The sequence below is a fragment of the Penicillium citrinum genome, assembly GCF_028827155.1.
Source record: "Penicillium citrinum strain IBT 23319 chromosome Unknown utg000008l:1.0-2707905.0:1.0-2709502.0, whole genome shotgun sequence".
In the NCBI taxonomy this organism is placed as follows: domain Eukaryota; kingdom Fungi; phylum Ascomycota; class Eurotiomycetes; order Eurotiales; family Aspergillaceae; genus Penicillium; species Penicillium citrinum.
This window is the reverse complement of record NW_026622693.1, coordinates 2,171,344-2,188,473: the sequence shown is the minus strand read 5'-3', so window position 1 is coordinate 2,188,473 and position 17,130 is coordinate 2,171,344. Positions and strand designations below refer to the sequence as shown.

Below are 17,130 nucleotides of genomic sequence, written 5' to 3'. Positions count from 1 at the left end.
CAGGAAGTCCGGCGTTCGGGAATGAAAGTGATATTCGGCTTTTTTTTGTTTTTGTTCTTAATGGGTGGAATAGGTAGTACCTCGGACTACTATGTATAGCACACATAGTTGCTTAAGTTCATTCGAGTACAAGTTTCATTCTATCGTTTTCTCATTTTATCATCTCTAAGATGGAATCTACTTCCAAGTGTTTATGTACTTCACATGCAAACACCTTACTATATCCTCCACGCTGCACAACGCCTTCCCTCCGGACAATAGACATTCTACTTCCTTACAGTACACCAACCTGCAGTATGTCCTTTGTACTTCTCACCCCTCACCGATCTCCAACATTCTCAGTCGGGTAGAGGCGCTGTCAGTCCATGACGATCTTACTCCGTTGGGCCCGCTTTTACAGCCGAGCAAATAAAACAAGACCAATTGCACGAATTATATCAAGTGCACAGTCAATCTTGGACCACAAGAAGTCCCGTTCGCACCGGGGACGCACGCAGCACCATCCTGTACTCCGCCCTTAGTGTCTGTTCAGTACCGGAGTATTGTGCAGATGTACGTATAGAATTTCTTGTCGGGGCGAACTCCTCCCCGATCGGATCAGATCGATTGGTTGTAATACATGGAGATGACAGATAGCGCGTATGCGATTGACAAAACACATGCGCGGCGTAGTACACCAAATAATTGCGGGTGTACAGCAATACACAAGTTGGAGAGGGTCATTGGTAGACCGTTGAGAATAGAGTTTCAGTTCGGGAGTCCGAGGGGATATTCATACTTCGGAAATACTGGTACATTGGATACAAGTTAACTCTTAACTACATCGTTAGGAGTTGTAGTACAATACAAGTTAGTGTGCGTACTTCCCACTCTCCAGTCTGCCGAGGTGGAGATGGAGTGGAGTGGTCCACCGTGATATCACGACTCCCCGAGAATATTTAGAAATATCTGTGTATGTATGTACAGTGTAGTGACCCAGCGAGATCTAGTTAGATGTTTGTGGATGATTTAAAATACTGTACATGAGATGACACTGGGAGCACATACATCATACCGTGCACCAAAATCTATTTGCGTAACATGTGGTTGGAAACCCCTTGAGCCAAAGAAGTCTCTGATTAGCCACCCCTTTGCCATCGCGCGCCACCCAGTGGAGTTTGCCAAGAGGTGGCTGCAGACATAATTTTGCATTACTCGTGTATTGGATGAATTTGACTGATTCAGTTCATAGGTAAATGGATTCTACCGAGTCTAATTCTCTCAGGAAAGTATTGAATAATTCATGAAGAAAAGGGGTTTGTTGTAGACGTTACGGGAGATGTCCAGATTTGGCCAAATTAGGGCTTCGTGATGGACTCTCCAATAACTGCGCGACTGTTCAGATCTTCCTCCAGATCCATCCACCACCTCCTAAATTAATGAATTTGGTCCAGACCATCTGGACGAGTGACCCACCGATGATCCACTGGGTTTCACGGTGAATCTGCGCTCTTCTTTGGCCTTTGCTGGACTTCGCTGTGAGCTGCTCAAAATCTCAACTTCTTCCTTTTCCACCTTCGTTTTTCGCCCATCCTTTCTCTCCCTCCGTCTACGTCTACTCCTACTTCCCTCTTTATTTCTTTTTTTTTTAATTCATATTCATACCTAGTACATAATCCCGGTCATCAGTATCTCTCCAACTGATTTACATTCCTACCCTTTACTACGGTTGAGCCGTAGTAGCCACCACACCCCCTACAAACCCCCCACATTCTTTACTGGCCTGGTGCCACGATGTCAAGCCCTGCGGACACCCATCAAAGAACTCTCCACGTGCAAGAACAGCGCCAGGGAGAACAATCGGGTTATCAAGAATCTCCTACCTCCGACGATGGCACCTACGTCAACGAATCCTCCGGCGAACGACGCAACCAAAATAACCTCAAAGTCGACACGGCCTTGTACCCCGATGGAGCACCTCCAATGAGCACCCCATCTGCTCGGCGCGAACAGGCAACTCGTTTGGAAGATGACCTGACCCTCCTCCAAGCGGAGCGTGTCGCGTCGCGTTCCACTCAAGGCGAAAATGGAAATGGAGAAGAACGCAACTCGATAAGCCGAACTCGATCGCGTCGCAGTGAAGCCGTCGATGAATTTGACGAAGCGACCAATCCTCTCCATGAAAAGGCTGCTATTTACAAGCCTCCCGAGAAACCAAATACCAAACTGTCTGCATTTGTCAAACGTATCCATCAGTCCAGTTTCCTCGTTCGCTATCTCACCTACATCGTGCCCATGGTCCTACTCATTCTGATCCCCTTACTTGTCGGTGCACTCAAATTTCCGAATACAAGTGTCGGAGGCGTGAAATTGATGTGGTTCTCCATTTGGTTGGAAATCGTCTGGTTGACTCTTTGGGCCGGGCGCATCGTTGGTAAATGTCTGCCCCCTGTTGCCAGTGTCGTTGCTAGCATCTTCACCAACAACGCAAAGAAATGGCGGGACATGGCCAAGCAGCTTGAGATTCACTTTGCTCTTTTCCTTTGGTGGCTTGGTGTTGAGATTTCTTTCCTGCCTACTATGAAGAATCACCATGTTGATGGCGACAAGACGACTCGCAGCTGGGAGAATACTTTGAACAAGATCATCATTGTCATCTTTGTTTGGACTATTCTTAATTTGATCGAGAAGGTCATTATTCAACTTATCGCCATCAGTTTCCACCTACGTACCTACGCCGATCGCATTGAGATTAACAAGTTCCAGATTGGTAGCTTGGTGAAACTCTACCAATGGTCTCGCGATCAGATCGAAGAGGATGACGAAGCGTTCCAAGAGAGAAGTGAAAAACAGACCCCTGAAGGCATCAAGACTCCATTGCATTATGCTGGTAAGGCCGGACGTGCCGCCCAAAAGGCTGTCTCCAAGGTTGGCAACAAAGTCGGTGATATGGCCGGCGGTGTTGTTGCGGATTTCACTGGTCGTCGCGTGAAGAATAGCTCTGATCCTTACCAAGTCATCTTGACTTTGCTTCGATCTACTTCTGGTTGCCAAGTTCTCGCTCGTCGTCTGTACCGTACTTTTGTTCGCGACGGCTTTGATACTGTTTTCTCCGGTGATTTGAAGGAGGCTTTTGACAATAATGAGGAAGCTGAGGCTGCATTCGTTATGTTCGATCGTGATATGAATGGTGATATCTCCATGGAAGAACTCGAGAGTGTTTGCGTTGACATTGGCCGTGAGCGCAAGTCGATTACTGCTTCGCTGAAGGATTTGGACTCTGTCGTCTCCAAACTGGATGATGTCTTCATGACCTTTGTGTTTGTGATTGTCTTGATTGTCTTCCTCTCGCTGATCTCTACCTCTGCTGCTGGAGTCCTCACTTCTGCTGGTTCTACCATTCTCGCTCTTTCTTGGTTGTTCTCTGCTACTGCACAGGAGTTCCTTCAATCTATCATCTTCGTCTTCGTTAAGCATCCATTTGACGTTGGCGACCGTGTCACCATCTATGGTAATGCCGGTGATGCCGGTCTTGGTGATGATTATTTCGTCAAGGAGATCACTCTTTTGTATACCGAGTTCAAGAAGATGCAAGGTCACGTCGTTCAAGCTCCTAACAGCTACCTGAATGGTCTTTTCATTCTTAACCAGCGTCGCTCCGGTGCTCTTGCCGAGGCTGTTCCCATTATCATCAAATATGGTACTACAATTGACCAGCTCGACGGTCTTCGCCAGCGCCTTCTGGAGTTTGTTCGCAGCGAGAAGCGTGATTTCCAGAGCAACATCTTGACCGAGATGCGTGCTGTAACCGAAAACTTCTCCGTTACCCTGAATGTCGTCTTCTTCTACAAATCCAACTGGCAAAACGAGGGACTCCGTCTCCAACGCCGCAACAAATTCATCTGTATGCTCATGATTGCCCTCCAAGAGATCGGCATCGAGGGCCCTCGCATGAACTGGCCAGGTGCGAAGAACGACATCCCCTTCCACGTCAACTATGGCCACCCACTCGCCGCCCCCCCTCTGAAAAGAGAAGATCCCACCGAAGCAGAGGAAGTCCCCATCGACGAGCACGCTCATGCAATCCCCGAAAACACAAGTGTAAGCAGTGGAACAGCAGCTCGCCATCCATCCATTCTTCGAAAGGGCATGAACACCGCCGCCGCGCGTGCCCGAGGAGCATCCGTTTCTCGCAAACACGTCGATTTCTCCCTGGGTATGTCGAATCTTTCCTCCAACGACATCATGGGCGACGTTTTCGAAGATCGATCCGTCCGTATCGACGATGTAGTCCGCAGTTCCAACCGCGAGGCCGCCGAACGTCGCATGCAAGAAGTCGCCGAGGAAGAAGAAGAACGTCGTACAAGCCGCAGTCACAGTGCCAGCGCAACATCTTCTCGTCACCGTCGTCCTTCAAATCTCAGCGCCCCGACGCAAGAAGGTCGACCCTCGACCGAAGCGGCCAGTGTTCGAAGCGGAGCTTCTACTCGCAATCGATTCTTCCGTCATCGCAGCAGTGTCAGTCGCGATGGCAACGATTTGGAATCTGGTCGTGGTATCTCACCTGGTGCGCCGGTCCCTGCTCCAGCAGCTTCTGGTGCGCAGGCAGAAGAGAAGCGTGATTAAGAGTGATTTCATGCACGAATTTCTTTGGGTATCGGGTCAACTCGGATGTTTCGTTTCCTGTTGGATTTGGATTTGAAGTAAAAATGGAAAAATCATGAACATATCTCAATTTTCTTTTTTCTTGACCTCAAGAAAAAAAACCCGCGAATCACCTCACATTCTTGTTGTCTTCTATGCCTGCATATATTCACATCTACATTTTCCACTGCAAACTTCCAAGTCCTCAAGGTTGAGGCTTTTTGCTTGGTCTGAAAATGGTCTTGTGCTGTCTAATTCTTTCCTTATATCATACCCAGATACAATGTTTTCATTACATTACATTCATTGATTGAAGTTACTTTCCACTTCTTTTTCCTTCTTGTCTCTCCTTGTGTTTCGATGCATGACACGCAATGTATATGGTTTATGCATTTATTGAAAGCGCAGGATTGTTTTGTTTATATAACTCTTTAGATGCCGTGGATTTTAAGTCGTTATAGCTGAAGTTAACGTGGGGATTCTTCAAAATTCGGACTTTCTATAATGGTGTACCAGTAGTATTTATAGCGGCCTATAATATCATTCCAATGATATTATACGACACTAGGTGGTGTCTGCATGGTTGAGTATGTAACTAACAGGCTGGCCCAAAATGTTAAACGCTGGAGTGTCAGCGGTGTATTGCCTGTCTGATCAACATCGATCATATCAATACTTGTACTTTAGGTCGTTATTTTGCAAAAAGAATACGAACTACGACAGAGGATAAGCATGAAGATGCCAGTGCTTCAGTTTATGTTGATGAAATTCATGAAATTCTATATACAGAAAAGTAATGCTGAATTGTGTATCTCTAATACCGCACATCGCGGAAAACACTGGAACGACGCTTTGATCATTGAAAATTGCCTCCTGGGCACTCAATAATACACTCATTGATCATCAATGAGGTTCCAAACAACTTCCCGAATCTGAGTGAGGCCGTCATCAAAGAAGTCGGGCTGGTGAACGTAAACCTGTCGAACCCGACGACCACCATCTTCAATAACTGCATCCTGCAATTGGAATGACAATTTCTCCCAGTCCATCTCACGCAGCGGGGCAAGAGTGAAAGAGTAATCGTCCATTGGCTTCCAGAAGTCTTCTTCCCAGGTGAACTCCATACGCCTCATATCTTCATCACTCAAGGGTGAAGAGTATTTCACAAGAGAGAACCCATTGGTAAAGAACCACTCTCTCGAATCTCCCACCTGCCAGCGGTTCAAGAGACAATTATCACCACAAATTGCAGCAACCTTGCTAAGTGCAACCATATCAACCTGGAAATTGGATTTCCAATGATGAACAGACAAGGGCAACGGACGACCAGACTCAAAGAATCCAGACGGATCATTGTTGATATCAAGTTGGAACAATCCCTTATCCCAGGTCAATTTCGTCTGCGTATGCCAATAAACGCACTGAGCAATCTTCTGATCACCAGGTCCATGCCACTGATCACATTCATCAAAAGCAGGCATCATCTCCTCAATAAGAGGCATAGACATGAAAATACCCGCACCACCAAACGCCATCCACATATTACCCTTAAGCTGCTCGAAGCTCTCACTAGGTGCACCGATATACCATTTCTCCGACGAATCATACGCGCGTCGAAGTCTGCGCACGATATTACCCATAGAAGGGAAAAACGTATCATCATCAATCACAACCGCCCACTCGGTTTTCGCATCGATATCCCGATTCTCCCACATCATCTTGATAACGCCGAAATATCGATCCGTATACTCAGCCGACGATGTCTGCAGTATAAGATGAATACCCATCTCCTTCGCGCGTTCCTCTAACTGACGAATCTCAGGCGAGCGATCTAATGCGAAAAGCTGTGTTCCGTTCCCATCACCTAGATCTTCTTCCACGATGACTTCTTCTAGTAGTCCGAACATGTGCAGATTGTTGTTTGCAGCCCAGTGCTCGAAGGCGGGGAGATCGTCGTAGAGTCTTTCGATTGTTGTCGCGAATCCGACATAAATATGCGACGCGTCGACTTTCTCCACTGGTGGTGCTTCGATCACGATTGGTTTGCATGATGCTGGTTGAAGAGGCTTGTATTGGACGGCTGGGTTGGTCTTGGATAAATCCAGTTCAAGGGGGTTGGCTTCAGAATCAGGAAGAGGCACATTCAGATTTTGCGACCATCCTGAGAATTTCTCCGAGCGAACGACTGCAATGTCCCAACGGGAATACTTGATACGGTTTTCTTCGTAGGATTTGAATGGTCGGATCAGATCGAGATCTATACTACAGTCGTAATTTTGTAGTTTCGAGAGTGGATCCGGTTTAGCAAGAGGTTGTGCTCCCTTTTGGGGATTGGGGTTGGCTTCATTTTGTGAAGGCGCCTGCGCCTGGGGAGTTTCTGGTTTTTGCTGCGGTGGTAATTGCGGCTGAGATTGAGCTTCTGAATGGACGTGTGAATCTTGAATTGATTGTGGCTGTGGTTGAGAGCCCGGGGTGATTTCGATATTAGGGTTACTCTGAAAATACTCTCGAGAGTGGTTCAATCTCAACAAAGAGACAAACACCAGGGCTGAAAAGATCGCCAACAGGATCGTGGTCCTGCTCCGCTGGCACGAGAGGATCTGCATGGCGTCTTAAGACTCCAACACCCCCCGGAGCGAGTCGAATTGAGGTGAGAATGAAGGGATTGAAGGGGGTGGGTGGGAATTTGCTATCTCGACATGGGAAAAGGACGGGGATGGGGCTGGATGAAGAGTGGGAAAAAAAGACCACCTAACAGAGAAAGAATCCAGCCTATTCTCTATTCACGTCGTCATGCGACGATCTCCCATCTTTTTTCATAACCAACAATCGTCAGACGATGGGTCCAGTGGGGCGAATAGCACCAATGACCAGCTCGTTGGCGGTTTGGCGTTCAAGCCACTGCCGCCAGATAGGAGACGAGGGAAATTTAATCGGCAGAAGGAATAGATTAAAACAGCACTTTACCGGATAGCGAGTACCATCTAAACTGGGTGTTCTAGTCTCGCGGACTCTGGATATCAAATTAATATCACTTGACCCTGATCCCTTCGATCCGGCGGCCAGCATCGTATTTATAGATTCGCTGATCGAGTTCAGGCAGAATCTGACTGATGGAACGCTTTAGGAAACTCCCCGAGAGGCCGCGTAGCCCGCATGGCTTTGACGCTGAAACGCAATGGAATCCAATTCTCTGGTTCAGGTTAAAGGCAGGACCACGCGGTGTCCTGCGGAGGCCGATGCTCGTTCATCTATACTCCTCCGCATGAAACAGCCTTTTCATTTTCTTATTTCTACAGAATGCACAATGCTACTCAACTGATAGGTCAATTGCCAACCATATAAGTCAATGTAACCTGCGGAAACACGACGATCATATCTTTTTCAGCCACGGTTCACTCCATCCTTGTAAACCTGCTACAAGAGATCGGCAACCCCCGCCGGGAAAATTCATGTCTCAGGGTCTTCTCATGTACGCCGAACTGATTAACTTTGATGAAGTCTTTTGCCCATTACAGAAATGATGTTCTTTTGATAGTTTCTGCTAGACAGCTGAAACAAACGTTTCTTCAAACCTTTCCCGCCAACCGGAGAAATTTACATGTAGGAGAGAAAGGTGAGAGATTAGATTTCAGTATACATAAACACTAACTATCGTACATTCCGTGTTTTCGCGAGGACATACTCTATTCCTCATCACCACTTCGCCCTCCTTCAATGGCATGCCTTACCATACTTTCGCAATCGAAGGTAATTATATGGCAATGGTGCAAGATAACCCGCACCAATCGATAGACCAGCCGCAAGCCAAAACTTAGGATCATGCAATGCAATGATTCCCCCAGTGAGATGATAGTCTACCGCATTTTCGGCGAGTTCCATCGCGATCATCGAAACCATACTCATCCCCATCGCGGTCCGCGCCGCCATTGTCCATGACAATTGATCGGCACCACGCTTTAATAGTATTGTTTCGAGAATAATCGAGGTTGTAATGCCCGAGGCCACTTTTCCATTCTACGTTAGCTGAATTTTCCATTTCAAACGTTTACATTGAGCTCCTTCTCTTCGGGGTCGGAGAATCATTTCTTTGATACATACTGGAAGCGAGCATGATTGAGTTCATCCCGAGTTCAGGATAATATGATTGTAAGGTCCATAGGGCTGAGAAATCGCCGACTGTGCACCCGATTAAACAGCGTAAAGTGTTGATCCCGGCTCGTCGCCACGTGGAGCGACAAGACCAGAAGGACGAGCTCAGCACCGAGGACTTCTCAGAGGTAGCACTTGTCGCACGGCTGCGAGGTTCATGGCTTTGGGGAGTATCTGGCGAGGTATTCTGTTTTGAAGAAGCAGATTGTGATGATGTTCGCGACAGGGGGCGATATCCACGGGGGCGCTGCAGGGGCACGAATCCCCGTGCCCGGAAACAAAATGAGCCTGGTGCTCGGAACATGCTTCTATACAGAGTGCATATCTGCATATTAAGTAGAAAAAGATATCCTGTTCCAGTTGGTCGACTTTTTGCTGGCACTGGTATGCTCTTTTTATAAATCTGACTTGCTGACAGCGTGAAAAGTGCCATTGGCGGATCCACCGGCTTTAACGCACAAATGCCTCAATGCCTCAATGCCGCGGTTAATAAGGGGGGTTGGTACGAGCAACGAGTTTTGATATTAAATATATGTTTTAATTGTATCCAAAACATTGCTTTACTCTTGTTATCATTTTAGAAAATGTTTATTATATCAACTTGAGATATGTGGTATATACCTATATATAGTTCTGGAATCACATGAACTGAATTCTCAAATGATAGGAAATGGATGAGTAGGAAAATTCGTGAGCGCAGCCAGAAGTGTACCATGGATGGTATACTTCTTTTTGAACAATCCATTGTTCAATACAACATGATTTATACTGGTCAGAGTTCAACAGAAAGGGTTCCGTGAATAGGATTGCGATGGATATGAAAATGAGATCAAACTCCGCCTCTTCCATTTCCCTCAACTCACTTAAGATAGTAATAAGTAAGAGAGCAAGATATGGGTAATTCCGGATTATTCCGTAGCCGGTGATAGATAAATGGTAGTGCATTTTGACAGGCCGTGGCCCTATCGTTAGCATGATAGGTCTTCCAGAATCGGGGTAGGATGAACTGTCTTATAATATTTGGACTTTATCTTCATACCGTATAGAGTGACCCTTGAATACAAAGACTTCTTATTGTTCATTTCCCTCTCAAAGACAACTAATATGAAAGGCTCCTCATGGGCAATGAAATTATTCGATATGTTTTGCGAGAGGCTCATGTCATCGAAGTAGGTCCATTCCGGTTTACCTTGATAGTTAGGACCGCTCTAAGCTTGGAGTTACGAAGTCATGTAGAGTTCCTACCAGCCATAGTATTGGTCTATGAAGAGTACAGCAACCTTTAATAACATACAGTGGAGGATCAGATGGTGAGGTCATGCGGCCGGCAATATACCAGATCCTACATGGATATCTATTCATGATTGTTAGGTAACAATCAATACCTCAAAGAATAAATCCTTAGCCTGACTATCACCGAAGTAGACCTCCATTGGGAATTATAGATTTACAAAGTTACCTAACTTAGGTAGTACTTAAAATAGGCTCCGGTAGAAACGACAATTCTGTCTATCTTGAATTTATATTTGTATCGAAAGTTCAATTGCTTTCGTTGTTGCACATTTAAACATTCACTCAACGCATCATTCTTTTGTCACGTCTTGACAGTGTAGTAGGACATACAGCCACCCAGTTGGAGGCTAAACCCTCAAGATGTAAGCTATCGACAAGCTACTATCAATCGAAGGGTCGATTCTAGTCGATCTTGCTGCATCTTCGAATGCATAGTATCACTAGGTGCTGGGATTGTGCCTGTCTTTTTACAGTATGTGAACTGTATTCTGAAAGTCACGTTTTTTTAAAATTGAACTGATTCTGCTGCATCCTGGAGTGCAACTCTCTGATCTTTATTTCGCATTTCATCGATCAAATTTCCACATATGGGATTTTGATCAGCTGCTCGCCAGCACATTCCGAGCTAAATGAAGTGAATCCGCAATAATAGGAGCCAATGCCTCGGGCGCTCTTAAGTGCTGAGAAACGTGCCGTGCGTTCCCAGGATGAACAGGCTGTGTTGGTCTCTACATTACAGTAGTTTTCGAAACCAGTTTGACCTCAGAACTCTTTCGACTTGATTGCCGGAAGATAGATTCCGAGATACGCTAATCTTGTTTAGTATCACCGCTCTGTTAGTTGGGCAGAAACGAGACGGTAATGATACAAAATTGTCAACGTATTGTGATAAACCTGTAATGATCCATTCAGCCCTGTAGAATTTCTTGGTAGATTGGACAAACTGGCAAGATCGTCTGCCCGCTCTCCGCGTATTTGATTTTCTGCGGAGCATCTTATTCGTGCGCTCGTTACCACTCTCCAATTCAATATGGATTATCCCGTAAAGCTAATGTGGACAATTTAAGGATCCTGATTACTTTTAGAATAAAACCGTCTCAGGTGGATTATGTATCTCAATTTATTCAACACGAAAAATGCAAACAAACCTCGGATTACGCGCTAACGCCTAGATCTCGTTCTGTCTTATTAAGAATAGCTTCGACTCTAAAGGTAGATATAACCTATATCCTCTCCGATTCTTTCCGTTTCACAAGTGGGAAGAGGGAAGGGCGTATTATGAGGACCCCGTTGCCGTACCAATTGAAGCACTGATGCAATGTTTCCCGACCGCCGACCCCGACCTTTGGAGGGCGACTAGCCTCTGTCCCGAGATGCCACCGAAAGCCGGTCGGGGTTCGGCAGAAATTCGAATCCTATCCCCGGTCATATATATGGCTGTTATATGCCATAAAAGAAGTTCGGGAATGCGTATTACTGTTCTGTCTGATCGTATTTTCCTCACCCTGTCACCTGTCATCATGGGTGTTGCTGAGGATGCTCTCTACTTTGCTTTTAATCCGAATCAATTAGGGGTGCTGGTTCAATGGTGGGTCTAGAACTGCGTCTTAGATCTCTCTCTTGAATGACTGCCGAAACTTGCTGACCCTGCGTCTATCAACTCTGCAGGAAACTACGACACGTTCCCATACATAAGCGAGACGAAACGCAAGAGTCAATCACAGCCAAAATCTGCTTCAAATTCTTGGATCAGACAGGCCGCAGCTTCAGCCCTGTTGTTAAAGAGCTACACCCCGAGCTACTCTTGCCTGTATGCGTGTTTTACCTGATACTGCGAGGACTCGATACGATTGAAGATGATACATCAATTCCCTTTACTATCAAAGAGCCACTCCTTCGAAGCTTCAAAGATTATCTAGATCAAGATGGCTGGACGTTTACCGGCAATCGTCCAGAAGAAAGGGATCGCGCGCTACTGGAGCAGTTTGACAATGTCATTACTGAGTTCAGGAAATTGAAACCCGCTTACCAATCGATTATCAAAGATGTCACTGACAGAATGGGTAATGGTATGGCTGATTTTGCGAGAAAGGCGGTTCTTGAGGATGTGAGCGTGAGTTCTGTGGAAGACTATGACCTTTATTGCTGGCATGTAGCCGGAATTGTTGGCGAGGGTTTGACTCAGCTTTTCGTCGAGGCCGAAATGGGCGAGCGTAACTTGACCAATCACTCACTGTATAGATCAATGGGTCTCCTCTTGCAAAAGAACAACATAATCCGCGACATTCGTGAAGATTTCGATAACGGCCGCCGGTTCTGGCCCAGAGAAATATGGTCCAATCACGTCGACAAATTTGAAGATCTGTTCGAGCCCAAGTATCTCAGGAACGCGCTTAATTGCAGCTCTGAGATGGTTTTGAATGCTATGGAACATGTATCTGATACTTTGTCATATCTTGCAGGCTTGCGTGAACAGAGCGTGTTCAATTTCTGCGCGATTCCACAATCCATGGCTTTGGCTACGCTGGAGTTGTGCTTTCGCAATCCGGTGATTTTTAAACAAAACGCTAAAATCACCAAAGGGGACGCGTTGCAGTTGATGGTTGAGTCCAGTCAAGATCTTGAGGGCGTGGTGAAGGTCTTTTGTCGTTATGTTCGTCGAATTAAACGAAAAAACGACCCCGTGGATCCGAATTTCCTAAGAATTTGTATTGCATGTGAAGAGGTTGGTATTTCTATAGACGATGAAGGGTTGTTGACTATAGCTGACTTGACTAGATTGAGAAGTTTGCCGAGACTCTGGAGCTCAAAAGTGTTGAGCTTGCTAAGAAAAAAACGATCCAAGGGAAGGACCATCAGGCTATGTCTAATATCGGACAAGTGATTGCTGCTTTGGCAGTTTCCTCAATCTTTGTATTGGGGACTTCCTGGCTCATAGCTCAATAGAAGTTCGCTTCAATCTTGAGCTTCTACTGGATAGGCAGAAGCGTGGGGTAGAAGTAGACACAGGGGATGACTTTCAGAAAAAGTAGGTATATTCCATTGTGAATTATACTGCCCGGGGAGGGACTGATGAGATTCATGCAGAGATTGAAAGAAGAACCGCATATAATTTGATTTTCACGATTCAGTCAATGATGGATCAGGCGGTTTGGGGTGTGGGCCGAGAAACACGCTCTGGTTGTCGGAGGAGTAGTCTGCTGTCAGATCCGAGTACAGTCAGCCTAATGCCGGATGCTGTAATTACGGTAAATTTGGTGACCTACAAGAGATACATTAAGAAAAGATGGTAAGGATCTTCTCCAACCAAAATCAGTTTAGCGCAATAAAACGCGGAACTGTCCAAGGGTACATTGTATTCGAATTCTACTGTACCATGGGGCCAGTGGCGGTAGTGTAGTTGTAGCACCCCGTGGCAACCTGCAGACCAACTGGGTTGTGCACTCTTTGACGTGTAGGACTGATTTCGATTTCTCAGCACTTGTGTAACATACCACCATTATGTCTCCGTGGGGAGACGCATCAACCCAGGGAGTGGAGGTACTGCAGCCTTTTCACAGCTTAAAGTGGAACCAAGCTCGCTGCAGGAAGTTCAGAGGAATCACAGTTGATCAAGTCACGTTTATCGCATCCAGATTCATCAGCGTAGACTAGATGGTATAATTTGAAATCTGATAGATAACATAGATAATAATCCCGTAAACTCATTTTTTTTATTACATCTCTATACCATTCTTCCAGACCAATCTTTTGCCATAAAACTTTTCTGATACTAAAGATTTAACCATAACCTGAAACTCATCCCATAGGAATACAACCATATCCTCAAGGTAGAAACCAGGTTTTTCATATAAATTTTTACAGAGTGCTTCGATCATTAGAGGTGATACAGTTCGTTTTCGACCTACTCGGGTTTTAAGTGCGTATAAGGTACCAAATTGTCGCAAGTTGTTGCGGATACTGATGATGATTCTGCTTGCTCAGCGATTTCAGAAGTGCGAAAAGATTTGCTCTAGATCATATTATGTATGAGAGCAAGTTTTGAAGATGAGAGCCTTGGAGCCATGTTGTCTGCTCTAATAGCGGTAAGCAGAAAGTCGTCGTACGTGAAGTTCTTGATTGTCATGCAGAGAAGTGTGGGGGAGGGTGGACCCGTATTCAGCTAATTTCATGTAAATTACAGCATAAACGGTACTGAAGGCGTATTGTAAGATTCATTGACTATAGTGGAAAGCGGTCTGAGCCCAGAAGCTTAAAATAACATCCAATCAGAGCTCGCAGACTAAGGAATTATTTTCCGGCAATCAAGTCGAAAGAGTTTGGGGTCAAACTGATTTCGAAAACTACTGTATACCCGGGCCTTTATTTTCATCTTTCCCCGGGAATGGCTTTCCATCACCCTTTCCCCGTCGAATAACACAAATAATGACAACGCCACGGATAATATGTATCGCTAGGATCAGCCTTCGTGGAATGATGGTCAAGGCCTGAGAAGCAAAGACACGGCGTCTGGCCCTACGCCGCCATATGTGCCTCCTGATCACAAGTACATACGCATATTTTTGGGCAGCATGCCACTCCCCAGGTAAAGAACGCTTGAGTGAACTGTCGAATCCGAACCTATCTAAATCTAAGTGCATAAGCGCTGAGCGGTTCAGCATCTACTTGGCTTATGCGATAATAGACACCAAGTAAGCATTGCGATAGTCAGGTATCTATGGCTGCCGTAAGATTTTCTTTATCTTATTTCCTGTTATACTATATGTAGTACTCAGGAATTATTAATTTACAGGGACTCATAATTACTCTAATAATACCATTTCGAGCTAACCCTAGAATGATTGATCGGTGTTATTTGACTCATACCTTTGAGAATTTTATAACCGTGGGGGTTCCAGCCTTACCCAATAAACTAGTGTCGGTTCCCAAAGTAACGACTGAAAGGGCATGGGGTCGCTCTGAGCAGCGTCTAAGGGGTAAATTCCAATTACGGAACTTTACTGCCGAAATATTTAAGCCGTGGACATGAGTTTTTCTCATCGAATAACTCCTACCCTTTCTAATTTTTGGCATTCCATCAACAAAAAGTACATGATTACCCATTGAAATTTCCACGGTTTTGAACGTAGTAGAATTCTATAATCGAGAGCGCCTAACCCAATGTCACATTCATGAAAATGAATGGAGTACTACTCTGCCATATGGAATATTTTCACTTTGATTAAGAACCTCATGATACGCAGAGCTGAAAACTAGAATAGAGAAAAAGGCATTCTTAGGCTTGGATTCCAATTAAACGCTACACTATGATTTTTCAAAGGAAGTACAGCATGATGAGCTATATAAGCTGCTGTAGGGAAAACTGGGTATTTGCAAAAGTCAATCGTCTCGCAGTCAATACTAAGTACGATCCTCACCTGGTTTTCTCCTCTTTCTCTATCGAACCGTCCTGTCAATATGCGGATCGCGATATTTACCCTCCTCTTTGGAGTCGCACTAGCTGATACTTCATCCTATGTCACGCTGAAACATACAAATGGTAACACGGTTTGTTTCCCCCTATTGAGGCCTCAGTATTTTTAATTACAAGGTTGCTATCTCCTTTTGACCTAGTATTTTATTGACATATGTACCTTATCGTATTTAGGATTCTGATTACCCAGCAAGATGCTACCCCGATCCCTGTAAAGGAATCACCTTCCAAAACAAGTCTGCTGTGTGTGGTGATCCACGCCTTGGCCCAATCAAACTCCCTCAATACTTCCCCCTTTCAACAGAAGTCGCAACATATCACCGCTTTGGCGACCTTTGCCCCTACGAGTTTCTCGCAAAATACAGCTTAAACGTCTCAGATCCGAACGCCTATCTTATCTACCCCGGTGCCAACGGGTTCGCAAATACAACAAATCAGACACCCATCTCTGGAATTGCCACCTTGGAGGTAGGACGAAAAGTAGACCGATTTGGTGATCCAAGCGGTACCTTCTTGGCTCCACTTGGTGCACCTTACATCGAGCGCGGGCTACCACCTAAGAACTTGTTCGCTCCGGAAAATAGTAGTTTCCCTTACAACTACCATGTGTATCAAGTGATAGAACCGATTACTGTCGCCTTGGGACCGGTTGCGGGCTGGTTTGAGCAGCCGGGCCTCGGTACGCAGTTTGTCTTGCAAGGGAACCAGACCGTGGCCGGTTTGGTTGATTCTAACAAGCTGAAGGTCTTGGAAAAGAGGGAGTACGATGAGGCTGCAGATTTTGCTGCAGATTACTTGCCTTCTCCTCAATAGTCTTCCTTCTACTTGTGGCTATGGTTCTGTGCACAGATCAAAATTGTTTTGTGTTTGTACCGAAATTCAGCTGAGTTATATTTGAGGTTATTAGAAATCAAGATTTCAGGCATCACTCGGAGGGACTAGAGTTTTTACCATCTGTTATGATCGTGGAGATTCGGGCGCGTATCCACCGGAGACAACTGGCCCATTTGAGGGTGCATGGAACTTTCCAGAGAGAACGGGAGTTTCCAGAGAAGGGCCCTATAATGGTTAGCTCTTCCTTCAAGTAGATAGGACTTCTCTTCTGTTTTTCTCTCTAGATTTGGTTCTTTAGTTGTTAGACCACCGTGTACGGTGGTCCAGATAGAACGAATTGATTAGATAAAGTACGAAACAGCAGTTCAAACAGTGCGAAGGTAGACAGGAAATAAGAAAACCCCTAATATTACTGCAGGGTGTTGTAGGAGTCTGCTGCCTAATTAGACTATCTTCAGCGAGAAATTATTGAGAACTTGATAGATCTGAAGATCTGTGATGCGGTGATAAATGGATCGGATTCAAGGAGAACCTGTTGGTCATTACTCAGCGTTGCCCCAGTTCAAGTGTCAGTGCTTCACCGTGGTCAATGGTATCAAAAACTCCCTGCGTCTAAGATGGTATCCTACTTTCTCGCTTTTTTTTTTTCGCGGTTCAACGGATGCTGGTGTATTCGAGGGCTTTAGCGTAGATCAAAGATTGAGCGGGTCGCATAAAAGTGGGGCCGGCAGAAGCTTGGCCTTGCAAAGATTCGA

At 45.5% G+C, this 17,130-nt stretch overlaps 5 protein-coding genes across 5 annotated transcripts; 3 read left to right on the top strand and 2 right to left on the bottom strand.

Annotated features, from left to right (window-relative positions):
* Positions 1–1,773: 1,773 nt before the first annotated feature.
* On the top strand, positions 1,774–4,605 carry N7469_009258 (Mechanosensitive ion channel family; the record flags this gene model as incomplete). The annotated part of the gene is made up of 1 exon (XM_056648176.1): positions 1,774–4,605. The coding sequence occupies one exon, from the start codon at positions 1,774–1,776 to the stop codon at positions 4,603–4,605; it is 2,832 nt and encodes a 943-aa protein (XP_056497941.1).
* Positions 4,606–5,516: 911 nt separating this feature from the next.
* Positions 5,517–7,229, bottom strand: N7469_009257 (uncharacterized protein; the record flags this gene model as incomplete). Its single annotated transcript, XM_056648175.1, has 1 exon — positions 5,517–7,229. One exon carries the CDS (start codon positions 7,227–7,229, stop codon positions 5,517–5,519), a length of 1,713 nt encoding a protein of 570 aa, XP_056497940.1.
* Positions 7,230–8,337: 1,108 nt separating this feature from the next.
* On the bottom strand, positions 8,338–9,079 carry N7469_009256 (DUF4396 domain-containing protein; the record flags this gene model as incomplete). The annotated part of the gene is made up of 2 exons (XM_056648174.1): positions 8,338–8,630; positions 8,725–9,079. The coding sequence occupies 2 exons, from the start codon at positions 9,077–9,079 to the stop codon at positions 8,338–8,340; spliced, it is 648 nt and encodes a 215-aa protein (XP_056497939.1).
* Positions 9,080–11,588: 2,509 nt separating this feature from the next.
* N7469_009255 (uncharacterized protein) lies at positions 11,589–13,014 on the top strand (the record flags this gene model as incomplete). Its single annotated transcript, XM_056648173.1, has 3 exons — positions 11,589–11,656; positions 11,737–12,793; positions 12,847–13,014. The coding sequence occupies 3 exons, from the start codon at positions 11,589–11,591 to the stop codon at positions 13,012–13,014; spliced, it is 1,293 nt and encodes a 430-aa protein (XP_056497938.1).
* A 2,511-nt stretch (positions 13,015–15,525) lies between these two features.
* On the top strand, positions 15,526–16,354 carry N7469_009254 (TNT domain-containing protein; the record flags this gene model as incomplete). Its single annotated transcript, XM_056648172.1, has 2 exons — positions 15,526–15,615; positions 15,716–16,354. 2 exons carry the CDS (start codon positions 15,526–15,528, stop codon positions 16,352–16,354), a joined length of 729 nt encoding a protein of 242 aa, XP_056497937.1.
* Positions 16,355–17,130: the final 776 nt, after the last annotated feature.